At 33.8% G+C, this 16,228-nt stretch overlaps 1 protein-coding gene across 1 annotated transcript in view; it reads right to left on the minus strand.

Moving 5' to 3' along the window:
- Positions 1-16,228, minus strand: part of LOC129758654 (acetylcholine receptor subunit beta-like 2) — a 56,978-nt gene that overhangs the window by 37,128 nt on the left and 3,622 nt on the right. Inside the window, exon 7 of the mRNA XM_055756217.1 lies at positions 501-580. Coding sequence (XP_055612192.1) covers positions 501-580 — 80 coding nt within the window. The remainder of the gene's footprint in view (positions 1-500; positions 581-16,228) is intronic.

Below are 16,228 nucleotides of genomic sequence, written 5' to 3' on the forward strand. Positions count from 1 at the left end.
TTCGAGAAAAAATCTGAAAGAGCTTGAACTAATAGAACATTGAAATTCAAAACCACAAATCCGCTGTGGAAATACTTTAATGAATTGCAACAGACTCCTAGCTTTCAATGCGAGTACTATGGGTAGATTCTAAATTTCTGTCTGTTCCCGTTTTTGTTTTCCAATTTAATCGGGTGAAGTTGAACACTTTCCTAGCCAGACTACGGAAAGTTTTGAGCTACTCATAAAATAATAAAGTTAACTTCCAGGGGGAAATGGTCTTCTGAATGAGCGAACTTTCTGGAACTAAATACGCACTAAAAGCTGCCCCCTCACAACAATCCTCAAATCTTTCAAATTGGTTCAGCAGCCGGAGCAAAAAACATCCCTCCTTCAATGTGGCAAGATGGACAACTTCTCAAATTTTACAGATAAAATCAAATTGAGCAGTTGACCCAGAAAATTTAATACCTAATAACGTGATGAGAACAAACTACAACGATGCTGATGCTGAAACTCACCTGAAGCGTGGGGAAGACCCATTCCAATGTTATCGAAGCTGTCACCACCTTCCTTGAACTCGCCGGGAAAATCGCTAACGCTGTGGATAGAGAGGGTGGAGGGAGAAGAAGAAAGGACGTGCGTTAATAAAATCACGAATCAGCCATGTATGTGAGTCAGAATGCCATACGAAGATTTTCCCCAGCCAGATTCTGCAAATTTTCAGAAAAGACCAAGAAGTTTGGCTGTGTATGTATGTATGTTTGTGTTAACGAAAGCAGCGGTGTCACTTAAATGTGTAAAAGATGAAAAATATTAAAGTACAAATATAGTCCTTGAAAAGCTGTGGTGCCGAAGAGTACTTCCTTAAGATTCTGGCTAAGAGTTTTTTTATGATTTAGATACATATAGAATGTACCAAAATATATTTAAAAAACATAATCACAGGATGTAACATAGGGGAAAGTGAGGACACATAACCCCTGGGAGTGGCTTGATTCTTCAGTCATTGTTTAATGTCTAATGTTTAATTTAAGAATACACTCCTTGAAATTAAACAAACAGAAAGACAGTTTTAATTAGTAAATACAGTACGAAAATTAAAATATGCCTGAAGAAACAAACAGAACACATGTTCAGAATGAAAAAAATTAAATGAATAAAATTATGATGAAAACAATGAATTCAAATTTAAAACTCCGAATCAATCATTCAACGCTCAGATTCAACTTTGAAATCAAATTGAATTTATATTCAGTATTTATTAAATGCGTGAGTTAAGACTTGGCATATAAAAAAATATCTGGATTATGAGTTGTTACTCATAATTATCTAACATCAGGAAATGACATTTTATCATCAAAATATAAATGAGTTTCAAGCGTAAAATTTAGTTTCTCAATGATTTTGCCACGCCTCTGCACGCGAATGTGAACAAGGACCTCTTTTACAACAACGACGGCGACCGCTTCTTCTATTATGTTATTACCATCTATCTTTTATGAGACCGGGAGTTCTTTATCCTAGTAATTTATCTTCCCTGCACATAGATAGAGCCCAGGAGTGTTGGAATGTTCGAAGATCAAGAGCAAGTTAATGAATTTAATAATAATAAAACACGGTTGCAGCGGAGATAACTTTTTGGCGGTTATTTTTGCTGGCGCTGACGGAGGGCACATCTCTTCTTCTCGTTGCTGCAGAAGGTTGATAGCAATCGTATACTCATCAGTTCTTTGCTTTGCGTCTTAAACCAGTGCTGGATGAATTAATTCTACAGGCTAGCGTACGAGGAAAATCATCACAATATGCAATCAAAGAGCAGATGTAGGTCAGTTGTTAAATCAATTAGTGTGATTCAACTCATAGCTCTATTCTGAGAATGTTCAGTTCATAATATGGTTGATTTTCGATACAGAAGCTGAAAGAACGAACTCTGAAAGGTTCCTCTTATTTTATTCCTGTGTAAATCGACTGGAGAATAATATCAGTTGTATCATCAAATTTTGTTTTCACTTTATTTATCACAAAATATAGAGCGAACATTTGAAGAGCCTGTCGAAAAAAGCATTGGCATACCAACTGTAAACAATTTTATTTAAAAAACGCTCTCTGGTGCCACAATTTCTTATACTGATTATTCACTCCAAAACTGTCTTAATACTGTAAAACTTGATTTTTTTACACCTTCAAATTAAGACCGCTTTACATTTAAAAACGGTAGGACGATAATGACGCCACTATCTGGAGCCACTTTTTGCTAGTCAACCACTTTTGAACTTGGATATTTAAAACTTAAATTCCCAAAATAGAAAAACCAAAATTCCAATGATCTAAATAAATCATTGATAAAAAACATAAATTTTGAGTAATCATAGTACATATGAAAGTGTCTAGATTGCTCTCTGGAGCCATTATTTTCCCACATTGTTACGTTTTGGAAATAAATCTGAATCATAGAAAACTATTTGCTATGTTTAATCTGGAAAGTTCAGTGCGTTTAACACGTTCGTCGCCATGGGACCCATATTCGGGTGACGGGTGTTTTCCCTGGAGGGCCCCGTCACATCTAAAAGCGTGTGACGCTTTCTTACTTGAGTTTACCGCTCAGCTTCATTCACACGTTTTAAATATGGGAGTTCTTCCCCATTGCTTTCTCTTTTCGATAATTTCTTTGAGCCCGGCTAGTAAAACTACCAAAATGAGCGTGGCGACGAACGTGTTAATATTAAGGTAATCGCTTCGCATAACTATCTCACTCTCTGGAGCCACTATTTGCCAGTGAACTCTCTATAGACTAGCCGAATCAGCGAAACACAAATAAATTGGAATAAATTGCACAGAAGCTTGTATGCAACCAAAATGCATACTATATCGTTGCACAAAACTTATAAATCAAGTAATTTTTCATCGAATAATTCAATCAAATCAAGAAAACGAAATGTGAAATAACTTCCATCTTCTTAAATTTGTTTTTTTGGTCTTGTAATCTTTCAGATATTGGAATTTTTTATCGAAATTTACATAAATTACTTCTAACTTTATTTATTTTCCCCCTTGGGGTTTTTTGGAAATTTCGAAGGGGGGGTGACAAAAGAAGAAATTTGTTCCAGCCTTATTTGTACCTGAGAATTTGAGTCTTAGGAAGTGTATTCGCAAAAATGCAACACTTGGTTTGTGAATAACTTTTGAATGCATGGATGAAAATTGATGAAATTTTCTGTTAAGCTGGCTAGTGATGTAATGTGTACATGTGGGTGAAAAATTCAATCATCTTCACTTTTATTCAAATTTTAGCTCACTGTTAGTTCCTCTAGAACTCCTTAAATGGTTTACCATATAAACATTAACACATTTCATAAATTTCTATCCTTGCATTCAAAAGTTATAAACATGGCAAAGTGTTGCATTTTTTTTGGATACACTTCTTATGTGCAAACAATTTGAGAAGCACTTTAAAAAAAAAGCTTTTTATTCTTTTATGAACTGTATACAGAGGTACAGTTATTTAGAAATATAAATGGAAATTTGAGACGAAATAAGCTTCAATTTTGTCGAATTTCATTTTGTTTTCCATTTCAAAATTTTGTAAAATAATGTGAATAGGTTCTGTCCAGCAGCTACAAACTTCCATCAAAATCAACCCAAGACATCAAATGTGGTGGCAGTTTGAAATGAGTTTCATTATCGAACAACAGGCGATTAAAAACACTACAAATCTACGCTAACACTCTCTGGAGCCTCTATTAATATTAATATAATCTTTGGAAAATTTAGTAAGCCGTATTGAAATACGAGTGATTACAGAGAAAATCCCAGTCGTTTCTGTAAATAATAACGACATGCATTAAAAAATTGTCCGTGTAAAATTAAATCTTCTGTAAATAGAATGGTCATAATTAAACATAGTCAAAAATACCATAAGATTCAGTGTAGTCTGCCGAACTTATATAGACAATAGCCTGCTACTATTAGTTACAGAATATTGTTGTAATTTTTTTCTGCTGGAAAAACTAGATTTATCAAGTTATAATGTACGACAGAAGACTTATTCAAATAAATAAAATATTGTTCTCTGTTCATCAACGATTCTACGGTGACCATTTGGATCCACTGATACACAGTCCTACACGGATGAAAAAGTCTACAAGTTGTTATAAAAATTCGTAAAGTTGGCTCTTCTATACAACTGATTGTTTATTGAACCTCTACTATTTTGCTCAATCAGTATCGATATCTACGAACAAAATAATCTTTATGTAAAGTTGAACCAACTGTAGAGGATTTCTCCAAAATATGGTAGATTTGGCTATTTCTTAAAGTCAACTTTAAATATTCTAATAGTAAGTTCTATAATGGCACTGATGTTAGACGAAACCTCAAATTTCGTTCAGCATTGATGAATGATATCTAAGATGAACAAGCCAAACTTCGAAAAAAAAAATATCAAAAGTAGTAGAACGAGCTATTTGTTTTTTTTTTTCGGAAAAAGTCGACAAAAAGCAGGAATGATAAACAATCTGACTTCTTTTTTTAGTTGTATATTATTTTCTAATACAGGCCTTATAAGTTCCAGATATATCATCTTGAGCAATATGTTGCAGTAGACTGAGTCGATTCGGGGTCATTTTTGAATTTCTCAAATCTTTGGGTCTAAAATAGTTGGTATTGGTTGAAAACTAATTAATGATATTTTGCAGATTTTTAAAATAACGTTTATATGAGTAAATTTGAACTTTTAGGTTTGTATGAGAAAATTGAATAATTTGTACTGAAAAATTAACATCATTTTTGTTTCTTCTGTGGAGCTGAACCTGCTTATGGTTTTTGTGAAAATTTATGAATTCTTTAGAGAAAATTTACCGCTGAACATCTCTATCGAAGACCTTATTTAACTTTGTACCTTATAACACAAAAAAGTTATTAGATGTTCAACAGTGGTATGTCTTTTGACATTGATAAACAATAAATTCAATTTACATCACTGCTTGTGCCTCGCAAAGCATTTCATGAAAAGTAGTCATGCAATACCTCGCTAGGCACCAGCAGTGGTGTCAATTGAATTTATTGTTCATCAATTCGAAAGGACATACACCTGTTAAACAGCTAATACCTTTTTTGTCTTATAAGATACAAAGTTAAGGTCTTCGACAAAGTAGTTCAGCGGAAAATTTCCTTTCGAGAATTTATAAATTGGCACAAAACCCATAAGCAGGCTCGGCCCCACAGAAGAAACAAAAATGATGTAGATTTTTCAGTACAAAATATTCAATTTTCGTTACTTAAACGTTACTAAAAATTCTGCAAAAAATACCGGTGAGTTTTGAACCAAATGACCCCAAATCGACTCAGTCTAATGTTGCAGTGATTCTTGTGTTCCGGGGCCAATCCGGGAGGTGAAATCCCCAGAAAATCTCAAGAATTATCCTCCTGGAACTTGCGGCAGTAACGGAGAAAACAGCAGCAGATAAAAAACAGTGCATTGTTCAAGCTTTCAAATAAGCCAATTCGATTTGCAATAGCCTGTAAGACAACTAAGTTATGGTCAAAACAAATTTGCACATTTTTTCAACGGTCGGACTATTTGATGAAAATCATCAAAAAAGGATGAAACTTTAGCTAAAGTTCTAAAAAAGTAAGTCTTCAGAAATATACTAACGAAACATTCATAAAGCAAGTTCAACTCATTAGCTTCCAAATCAGCATTCCAGACGTTGTTTGGTAACAGAGATACGCGTGAAATGAAAGTTCATGTTTTAGAAGACTGATCCCAAAATTTTGGCCGTTACACCATACTAAGGGGTGATCCCTAACTTTTGGACGATGACTTAAGTAGCTGTTTTATATATTTTAAGTACATTGCAAATTTTTCGCACAAAATCAAGGAAATGTATTTTAATTAGTATGAAAAATGCAACTCGAATGCAACTCAAATTTTAAAATTTGGTCCCGCCACCCTCAGATGATCGGGTTGGAATTTAAATTTCGGTTTTTGAAAAATGTCCCAACTTTAAACTAAACTTAAGTCATATAAACTCAATATTAACATTTTGTAAAATACATACAAAGAAGGTTTTTGCACACTATCTTTTGAATGAGATTAAAAGAATTCCAATATCTAATAATATGGCTGAGATATGGCCGATCAACATCTTCATATTTTTGAAGGGGTGATCCCAAACTTTTGGCCGGCAATGTACTTCAATAGGTCCCACAATGTTAACACTCTGTTTTGGTTGGATCTGGACTCGTGCCATTACGCGAAAACTGTGGTGGAGTGATGAAAAGTCAAATACGTTGATTTCGTCCTGAAAGAGGACAGTCGACTAAAATTTTCATAACTTTGACCACATTAAAAAAGTCAAATTATTTTGAGGGTCAAGAAAGGGTTTAGAAAACAGAAAACGTCAAGAAGCCTTGATTTGAAATAAGAACTATCAAAGTATACATTATAGATGGCTCATGTGGTGCCCAAAAAATATAAGTCAAAAATTTTTTTTATTGGATGCTAACACAAAATCCACTTGACAGAACGCCAAAAAATTTGCACAAGTACACATAACATTACTAGGCTCAGGGTTGCTAGCGATTTTTTGTTTTGAAATTCCAAAGTTTTTCCCGGTTTTCCCAGGTTTTTTCCCGGTTATAAATGATGATTTTTCCGATATTTTTTATACTCGTTTTTGATTTAAAATCATGGCGAATAAAAAAAATCAATATAAAAGGCTTAAAATTTCTAATAATTGTATCCCAAAACTTGTTAACCGATTAGAAATCATGGCAAACACTTCGGCGTCTTGTAACATGTAGTCTTTTCGTTTCAAATTTACAGGCTTCCATGATTTTTTTAAAACAAATCTAACGAACTGGGCACCTATTCGTTGTTTTGCTCCACAATTTCAACAATTTTGCAAAAAAAAAGTCCGATTAAATTGATCTTGAAACTATGATATAGTACTTTTCAGCCAATATAAATTTTCTAGAATTTCTATAGAGTTCTAGAAAAAAAAGTATAATTTTTATAGAAATACTAGCAGACCCGGTAAACTTCGTCTTACCGTGTTAAACTTGGCGTTCATTTTCCATTTTTTTCCTCGATGATTAATTTAAAAAAAGCATTAAATATTGAATTGTCAATCCTTTCGCTTTTATGAACATGTGCTAGTTTTATTTTTACTTTTTCTTCCTTTCAGTTTACTCGAAATGACCCTCTAAACTCTATCGAAATAAAACCTTAGAATTTTAACTCAATTCTACTGTTCTTTACTTAAATCATCAAAAACAAACCTTCAAAAAATCTAACATGCATCTTACATGAATAATTTTTATATACTTCTCTTTAATTCGGATTTTTTGTATATCGCCAAATGATCAGGTATCAGGTTCTCGTTGCAAATTCAATTTTTTTCAGCACTCGATGTAATCATCCAACTTGGCATACTGTGTGCATAGAAATTCTATTTTTTGTAACTTGTTCCATAAATAATTGCATGTTGATAATATGTATGTTTCATTTATTGTATAACATTTAGTTGATTTATTTTGCTTTGTTCAAGTTCACATTAAGGTTTTAATCGAAATAAAAAGTTTATCATTTTTTGGAATTTATTGCATTTGAAACTTTATGGAAATAGAGTTTGGAAAATCGGGACAATTTTTGGAGTATTTGCTTAATATTATGCCTAACGCAGCGCTTTCAGCTCCCAAATAGTTTTGGATGGTATATTTTTTATAGCTGAAGAAATAAAAAACATTAGAGGAGATTTTTTATTAACCGTTTTCAAACAGTTTTTTGTTCACCATCCATACCCGATCAGGAGAGCATATCAAAATAATAACTCAAACATATCTCACCAAGATATTTACATCTGATTCAGTTATAATGAAGAACTCTAGATTTTCGATTTTAAGTTTTTCCAATCTGAATTATATCTTATTCTGATTGACAGACTTGAATGGGGTTGAGCTCATTTTAAATGATCAAGATTTTTTTTCGGATTGTCCTAAAATAAAATGATTATATCTTATTTTGATATACGTACAACTTTTTCTGAAACACGGACATCGAAGTTAACGGCCCAAACCGTACGTTTATGCCCGATCAGGAGGGAAAAACTAAATTATATCAAGATGAGATATTTTGCTACTAATATTCTTCCTATCTTAATGAGTTATTATTCAGTACTCGTAGGATGTTAAAATATCTCAAACTATATCAAAAAATCTATGCGAACATAGCTAAATTATATCAATTTTAGATATGCTCCTTACAAGATTATATCTCGTTCAGATAGCATAGTTTGATATTGGGCAGAACAAAACCTATCAAAATTATATCTTATCAAGATATGAATGCTTCGAGAAAATTTTCTAGTGGAATGTCAATAAACCACATTATTTGCTTAAACCAAGCCCCATTTTTAGTTTCCCAAAACTTGGATTCAATTTTATGAATCTGTTGAGCGAAACTCCTAAACGTACGGTTTGGGCCGTTGACTTCGATGTCCGTGTTCTAGAAAAAGTTGTACGTATATCAAAATAAGATATAATCATTTTATTTTAGGACAATCCGAAAAAAATTTTGATCATTGAAAATGAGCTCAACCCCATTCAAGTCTGTCAATCAGAATAAGATAAGATAAGATAACAGAAACCTAAAATTCAAAAATTTGTAGTACTTAATTATAACTGAATCAAATGTAAATATCTTGGTGAGATACGCTTGAGTTATTATTATGATATTCTCTCCTGATCGGGTGAGTTTCGCTCAACAGATTCATAAAATTGAATCCAAGTTTTGGGAAACCAAAAAATGGGGCATGGTTTTAGCAAATAATGTGGTTTATTGACATTCCACTTGAAAAATTTCTCGAAGCACTCATATCTTGATCAGTTATAATTTTGATAGGTTTTGTTCTGCCCAATATCAAACTATGCTATCTGAACGAGATATAATCTTGTAAGGAGCATATCTTAAATTGATATAATTCAGCTATGATCGTATAGATTTTTTGATATAATTTGAGATATTTTAACATCCTACGAGTACTGAATAATAACTCATTTAGATGGGAAAAATATTAGTATCAAAATATTTCATCTTGATATAATTTAGTTTTTCCCTCCTGATCGGGTACCCTTAGAAGATGTTTGAATTAATATCCATATTTTCACCAAAATCATGTTAAAAAAAAATCATCACATTCCAAACTTATACCCGATCAGGAGAGCATATCAAAATAATAACTCAAACGTATCTCACCAAGATATTTACATCTGATTCAGTTATAATTAAGTACTGAAAAATTTAGATTTCAAGTTTCTCCAATCTGAATTATATCTTACTCTGATTGACAGACTTGAATGGGGTTGAGATAATTTTCAATGATAAAGAATTTTTTCGGGTTGTCCCAAAATGAAATGATTATATCTTATTTTGATATATGTACAACTTTTTCTGAAACACGGACATCGAAGTCAACGGCCCAAACCGTGCATTAATGAGTTTCGCTCAACAGATCCTTAAAATTGGATCCAATTTTTGGGAAACCAAAAATGGAACATGGTTTTAGCAAATAATATGGATTATTGACATTCCACTAGAAATTTTTCTCGAAGCACTCATATCTTGATAAGTTATAATTTTGATAGGTTTTGTTCGGCCCAATATCAAACTATGCTATCTGAACGAGATATAATCTTGAAAAGAGCATATCTAAAATTGATATAATTTAGCTATGATCGCATAGATTGTTTGATATAATTTGAGATATTTTAACATCCTACGAGTACTGAATAATAACTCATTTGGATAGAAAAAAAATTAGTATCAAAATATCTCATCTTGATATAATTTTGTTTTTTCCTCCTGATCGGGTAACTATGACACATTTCAACTTGAAGTGTTCCCAAACAGCACTTGTCATGGCATGAAATCTGGCGATTTTGTATACTGCAAATTACTTTTTTATTTAGATTAAAGCAAATGATGTTCTGATTTCAAAATTTCCTGAACATTGTTGGTGATAATCTACGATTTCATTTAGGATTATGTGATATTTTCCAGATTCAATAACATATAACTGAAAAGCAGATTTTCAAAAATTAAATAGATCGAAAAGAAATAATCTGTTCAGGCTACGATGGTTTCATGAGTTCATTTAAATTTCTGGAAATTTTTAATGTCAAAATCACTAAAAACTTAAGTAAAATTATGTGCATTTTTTATTTTAATTCTTAATTTTAAATAAAGAAACACCGGGGATAGTACAATTGGATATCACCACAGTTCAAATTTCATATTCTCTTTAAAAAAAAATTTCATAACAATCTCAGATATGTTGGGAGAAAGAAAAACCTAAAAATTTATTTGTCACATTTATTAGGGTAAGTGAAAACCCATAGCTCGTTTTCAGATGCGTCAGTGAAAAGACTTTAAAAAGAACTAAATACTTGTTTTTATTTATCTAGTTTTATTAATAAATCTGCAAATTCTCTCCGGAATAAATTTATATTTCGTACTTAAATTTCACTGAAAGCTGTTAAGCCAAAAGACCTTGATTTACCTCGAGATTATTTAGTCAGATTGTTTATTTGGGGCCAACAATTTAAAAATGAGGAAATAACTTATACATTTTTTTCAAATGATGATCGTATGCACTTGCTCTAGTATACTTTCTTAATTGAAAATTATTACAACAAATGCATATCCTCACTTTTTTTGATATAAAAAAATGGTTTATTTTATTGAAAACTTTCACTAATGCTTGCAAAAATCAAAAAGTTATCTAGTTCGGCCATTAAATACATCAATTATATATAATCTTTCTAAAGGACCGGCTCTTGTTCATGAGTTTTTTAATTTTCATAGATTTTTATGTTGTTTTAAAAATTTTAAAGGCGCTTGATACATCATCAGTTTAGTACATTTGTGCATGTTCAAAAAATGCTTCCGATCTATTTCTATCAAAAACATCTTATTATTTTTTCTGCTTTTGATATGAATCAAAACTAACCTTTTAAGCGTATTGGATTACACAATTGTATGTAAATCTTCCCACTTTCTTTTTTTCAAATGTCCGCAAAGAGTCATACCATAATTTTATATGCATCAGTACTAAGTTCATATTTTTCAGACAACAATTTCTGCTGAACTTAAAATAGTTTTTTTTAAATCGTTGAAGTGGTAGTGATTTGATTGGCAAAATATCAAACTGGGCGTCATTCATTACTATATGCTGTACAAATGATCTAGGAATCAAGAAGAAAAAAACACATCAAGGCTTCATATCGCTACCACATGCATTGAAATTATGCTTGGTTTAGAAATGCGCGCCCAAATATTTCAACTAATCAGTATGCTATGCCATCGTTACCATCCTCTCTCGACGTTTGCTTGCGACGCCTTGGACGACCATGGAGACGAAAAACAAATCGCCCGGCGCCCGAAGTAAAGAAAATCTCCAAAAATGGATGTCATGACTTTAATTTCATTCAAAAAACTACAAATTTAATTATTACGGACAATTGATGCGACTTTCTGTTATTTTTATTCGATATAAACCGATTCGCATGCCTACAGAATATTGTAAAAATAATTTCATTTCAATCGTTTGGGTAATTTCGGAGGAGTAGTACTACAAACACCGTTACAAGAGAATTTTATATAATAGATGTTAACAATGCATCAAAACATACTATAAAATCAACTTGAATGGGGATTTGTCTAACACAACTTAAAATCATCAGATTGCCGGAAAATATTTAGTTATTTCCTAAATCCAGTTAATTTTGTTTTGTACAAATCCAAAGACATGTTTAAAAAAAAAAAAATTAAACAAAACAATGAATAACTGAATAACTGAATAATACATTTTTTCTATATTTTCACGAATCTTTAGTACAAATGACTGTTACATTTGTACTAATGATTCGTGAGAATATAGAAACCATGTATAAAACAGGGCTGAGGTTTAATTGTTTGAGTGTAAGATATTAATTTTTATCAGGGTTAAGACCTTAGATTTCGGAAACTATAAGCAACAGCTTAACGTAGAATGAATTAAAAACTTAACACTTGCGATGTAATGCTTCCTTCCTCAGACCAATTAAAACGAAGAAATACACAACAACAACAACATTGAAAAACCAATATTTTTTCTGATGAAAAAGAGGTGTAACTCTGCTTAAAAACGTCTCACGCTGCCAAATTATTTGCTTTTTGCATAAAATAATTTTATTAAACCTCTTCAAGTGAGAGTGTAATACCTCCATAAGCTAGAGTCGTTTTCCTGACTACACACAACGAAAAAAATCTGTAAAATCACATCACATGTGATGTAAATAAAAAGAAGCATCATATATGACGGAATTTTCAGTGCTAGTTGGAAATTACACGCCAGTGAAATTTTGCAACGTGTAAAATAGAAATGATGTAAAATTTTGCAACGTGTAAAATAAAAATGTTGTAAATTATAATCTCACTGAATATTGGAAGAGAAACTTTCCAATTGGAATTTGTTTTGTTTTATTTTTGTTTATATGATTCAATAATAAAATTTTCTCATCTCTTCATAAAAATTAAACCTTTTTATAACAAATTTAATTTATTTTATTTAGCGACAAAAATTTGTTAAGCATTAGCACGCAATTTTTTTTTATTAGGATTCACTTCACCCTTTCATTTTCTTCCCCGGATCCTAAGTTCAGTAACGTGGAGCCGCTTACGGAACCGCATCCCTGCTTCACGAAGATCTCCGGGAACCTCACTCGCGGGAAAACTGCTTAAAACAAATACTTTGGTGCACAACTTGACTTGACACTTTGTTTACTTTTGTCTATAGTCCTGTTCATGACAGTTTATAATTTTACATGACATTATCATGTACAGGATATGTAATATTGATTAAACACAAATTCAATGTCGTTATCACATTCCATGACGTGTAATTTTAATAAACTTCTTATTCAGTGTTGTTAAGAATTGTGTGCGACCAAAAACATTTGTAAAATTACATCACATATGATGTAACGAAAAAGAAGTAACACATATTATGGAATTTTCAGAGCGAGTTGAATATCACACGTCTATGAATTTCAAAAGACGTGTAAAATTTGAAAGACATGTAAATATTTAAGACGTGTAATATTTAATTCGCACTGAAAATTCCGTCATATGTGATGCTTCTTTTTATTTACATCATATGTGATGTAAATTTACATCAAATAGTCGCGTTCCGTGTCAAGTAAAATTCATGTCATTCGAATTCAGTGCTATTATGGTTTCAACTTTTTTCAATCTATAAATTTACATCAATAAATTGCGTTCAACGTCATGTAATATTAAAGGTTTTTCAATTTCAGTGTTGTTAAGGATTCAAATTTTTTTTCTGTGTAGACCAAGGAAGTTAGAGAAAATAACACTTTTTTTTTTAACAATTCTTTATTTGAAACGGCTCATACCTTTAGGCTTTAAAGAGCCAAAATCGATTTTGTTGTTTACAATTGTTTTCTTAACTTAACACTTTGTGAGAGGAGAAAGGAAGATAGAAAGGGAAATATGAAAATAAAAAGGAAATTATAGACGAAGGTCGATAGCTTTTAGAAAAAGGTAGATTTCGAACATGTAGTCCAAATCTAGCACAGCTAGTACATCTCTCACTGGAACATTAGATGGTTTTCCTCGGGCCCTAAGGGAGTCTATTAAATTCGTTCTGGCGACAAGATGGACCTCACACGACCAAACAATATGCTCGATGTCATGGTAACCTTGGCCGCAACTACACAAATTGCTGCCAGCAATGTCAAAACGATAGAGTACCGCGTCTAAGGAATAATGATTGGACATGAGACGGGAAAATATACGATTAAAATCCCGACTCAGGTCCAACCTATTAAACCAGGGTTTAAGGCTTACCTTTGGGATAATCGAGTGGAGCCACCGACCATCCTCATCCTCGTCCCATTTGCGCTGCCAGTTGACAAGAGAGTTCCCTCGTACCAAGAAGTAGAATTCGTTGAAGACGATTTCACGTGGATACGTGTCGCCTTCCGTCGCCCCCACCTTTGCCAGAGAGTCTGCCTTCTCATTGCCCACTATCGAGCAATGAGAGGGAACCCAAACAAAGGTAATGGGAAAGCGACGTCTTGTTAAAGCACTCAAAGTATCCCGTATCTTCTCTAGGAAGAACGGCGAGTGCTTTCCCGGTCGTATTGATCGTATTGCGTCAACTGAGCTTAGACTATCCGTTTCAATGTAGTAGTGCCCAACAGGCCGTGAGGCGATGCTGTCCAAGGCCCAGTGAATAGCAGCTAACTCTGCTATATACACAGAGCATGGAGACTGGAGGTTATAAGAGGCGCTAGTTGTTTCGTTGAACACTCCGAATCCCGTTGATTCCTCAATTAGAGACCCATCGGTAAAGTACATTTTGTCAGCATCGACGTGTCTATATTTAGCTTCGAAAATTCTTGGAATCAGAAGTGGGCGATGCGAATCCGGGATTCCACGAATTTCCTGCTGCATAGACAAATCAAACTGGACAGAAGAATTATCGTAGTGTGGGCTGAAAACACGAGTTGGAGAGTACGAAGAAGGTTTTACCTGCATTGACATGAGGACATAGTATACAGACATAAATCTTGTTCGAAAATTTTGCTCAAGTAACCTTTCAAAATTAACGATCACCAATGGGTTCATGACCTCACACCTGATGAGGAACCGAAGTGATAGTAGATTGTATCGATCTTTCAAAGGGAGTATTCCTGCCAAAACTTCAAGACTCATGTTGTGCGTTGAGGGCATAGAGCCCATTGCGATGCGGAGACAACGGTATTGGATACGCTCGAGTTTGATGAGGTGAGATTTGGCAGCTGACTGGAAACAGAAGCTACCATATTCCATCACTGAAAGAATGGTTGTTCGATACAATTTTAAAAGATCTTCTGGGTGGGCTCCCCACCAGGTGCCTGTGATTGATCGGAGAAAATTTATTCTTTGTTGGCATTTTCCTTTCAGATACTCAATGTGGGCTCTCCAGGTACACTTGGAGTCAAACAAAACCCCAAGATACTTAAAACACCTCGATTGAGTGATCGTTCTGCCTAGGAGTTGAAGCTTCGGTTGAGCAGGTCTATGTTTCTTAGAGAAAACAACCATCTCCGTTTTCTGAGGGGAAAACTCAATCCCAGACCCCAACGCCCAGGAAGACAATCTGTCTAAAGTATCTTGTAAAGGTCTGTGCAGATGAGACTCGGAAGATCCTGTGACAGACACCACGCCGTCATCTGCAAGTTGTCTTAGAGTGCAGCCTTCAGAGAGACAACTATCGATGTCACTTACGTAAAAGTTGTACAAAAGTGGACTTAAACATGAACCCTGTGGGAGGCCCATGTAGGAGGTTCTTCTAATTGCAATATCTCCGTGAGCAAAGTTCAGATGTTTCTCACAAAGCAAGCTGTATAAGATGTTGTTCAATAGTGGAGGCAGACCCCGGGAGTGCAACTTGTCTGACAACACCTCTATTGAGACTGCATCAAAAGCTCCCTTTATGTCTAGAAACACTGAAGCCATTTGCTCACGTTTTGCGTACGCCATTTGTATCTCTGAAGACAGCAAAGCAAGGCAATCGTTTGTTCCTTTGCCCCTTCGAAACCCAAATTGAGTATCTGAAAGGAGACCATTTGTTTCTACCCATTTATCCAAACGAAACAAAATCATTTTCTCCATCAATTTACGTATACAAGACAACATCGCTATTGGACGGTACGAATTCGCATCGGACGCTGGTTTTCCGGGCTTTTGGATAGCGATAACTCTCACTTGTCTCCACTCTTGGGGAACAATGTTATGCTCCAAGAATTGATTAAATAAATTTAACAAGCGAAATTTGGCGGCGTCCGGAAGGTTTTTCAACAAGTTAAATCTAATTTTATCAATACCCGGAGCTGAATTGTTGCAAGAGAGGAGGGCAAGTGAGAATTCGACCATCGAAAAACTGGAATCCAGACCACACCTTTCAGGAAGCACATCCCGGATTATTTTTTGTCCAGGCGTAGAATCTGGACAGACTTTCCGTGCGAAGTTAAATATCCATCTATGTGAATATTCCTCACTTTCATTCGTAGATGATCTATTACGCATGCTTCGTGCCACTCTCCACAAGGTACTCAAGGATGTTTCTCTTGATAAGCCACCCACAAAATTCCTCCAATACGCCTTTTTCTTCCCCTTGACCAATTTTTTAAACTGATT

Source organism: Uranotaenia lowii, chromosome 3 (genome assembly GCF_029784155.1).
Source record: "Uranotaenia lowii strain MFRU-FL chromosome 3, ASM2978415v1, whole genome shotgun sequence".
NCBI lineage: Eukaryota > Metazoa > Arthropoda > Insecta > Diptera > Culicidae > Uranotaenia > Uranotaenia lowii.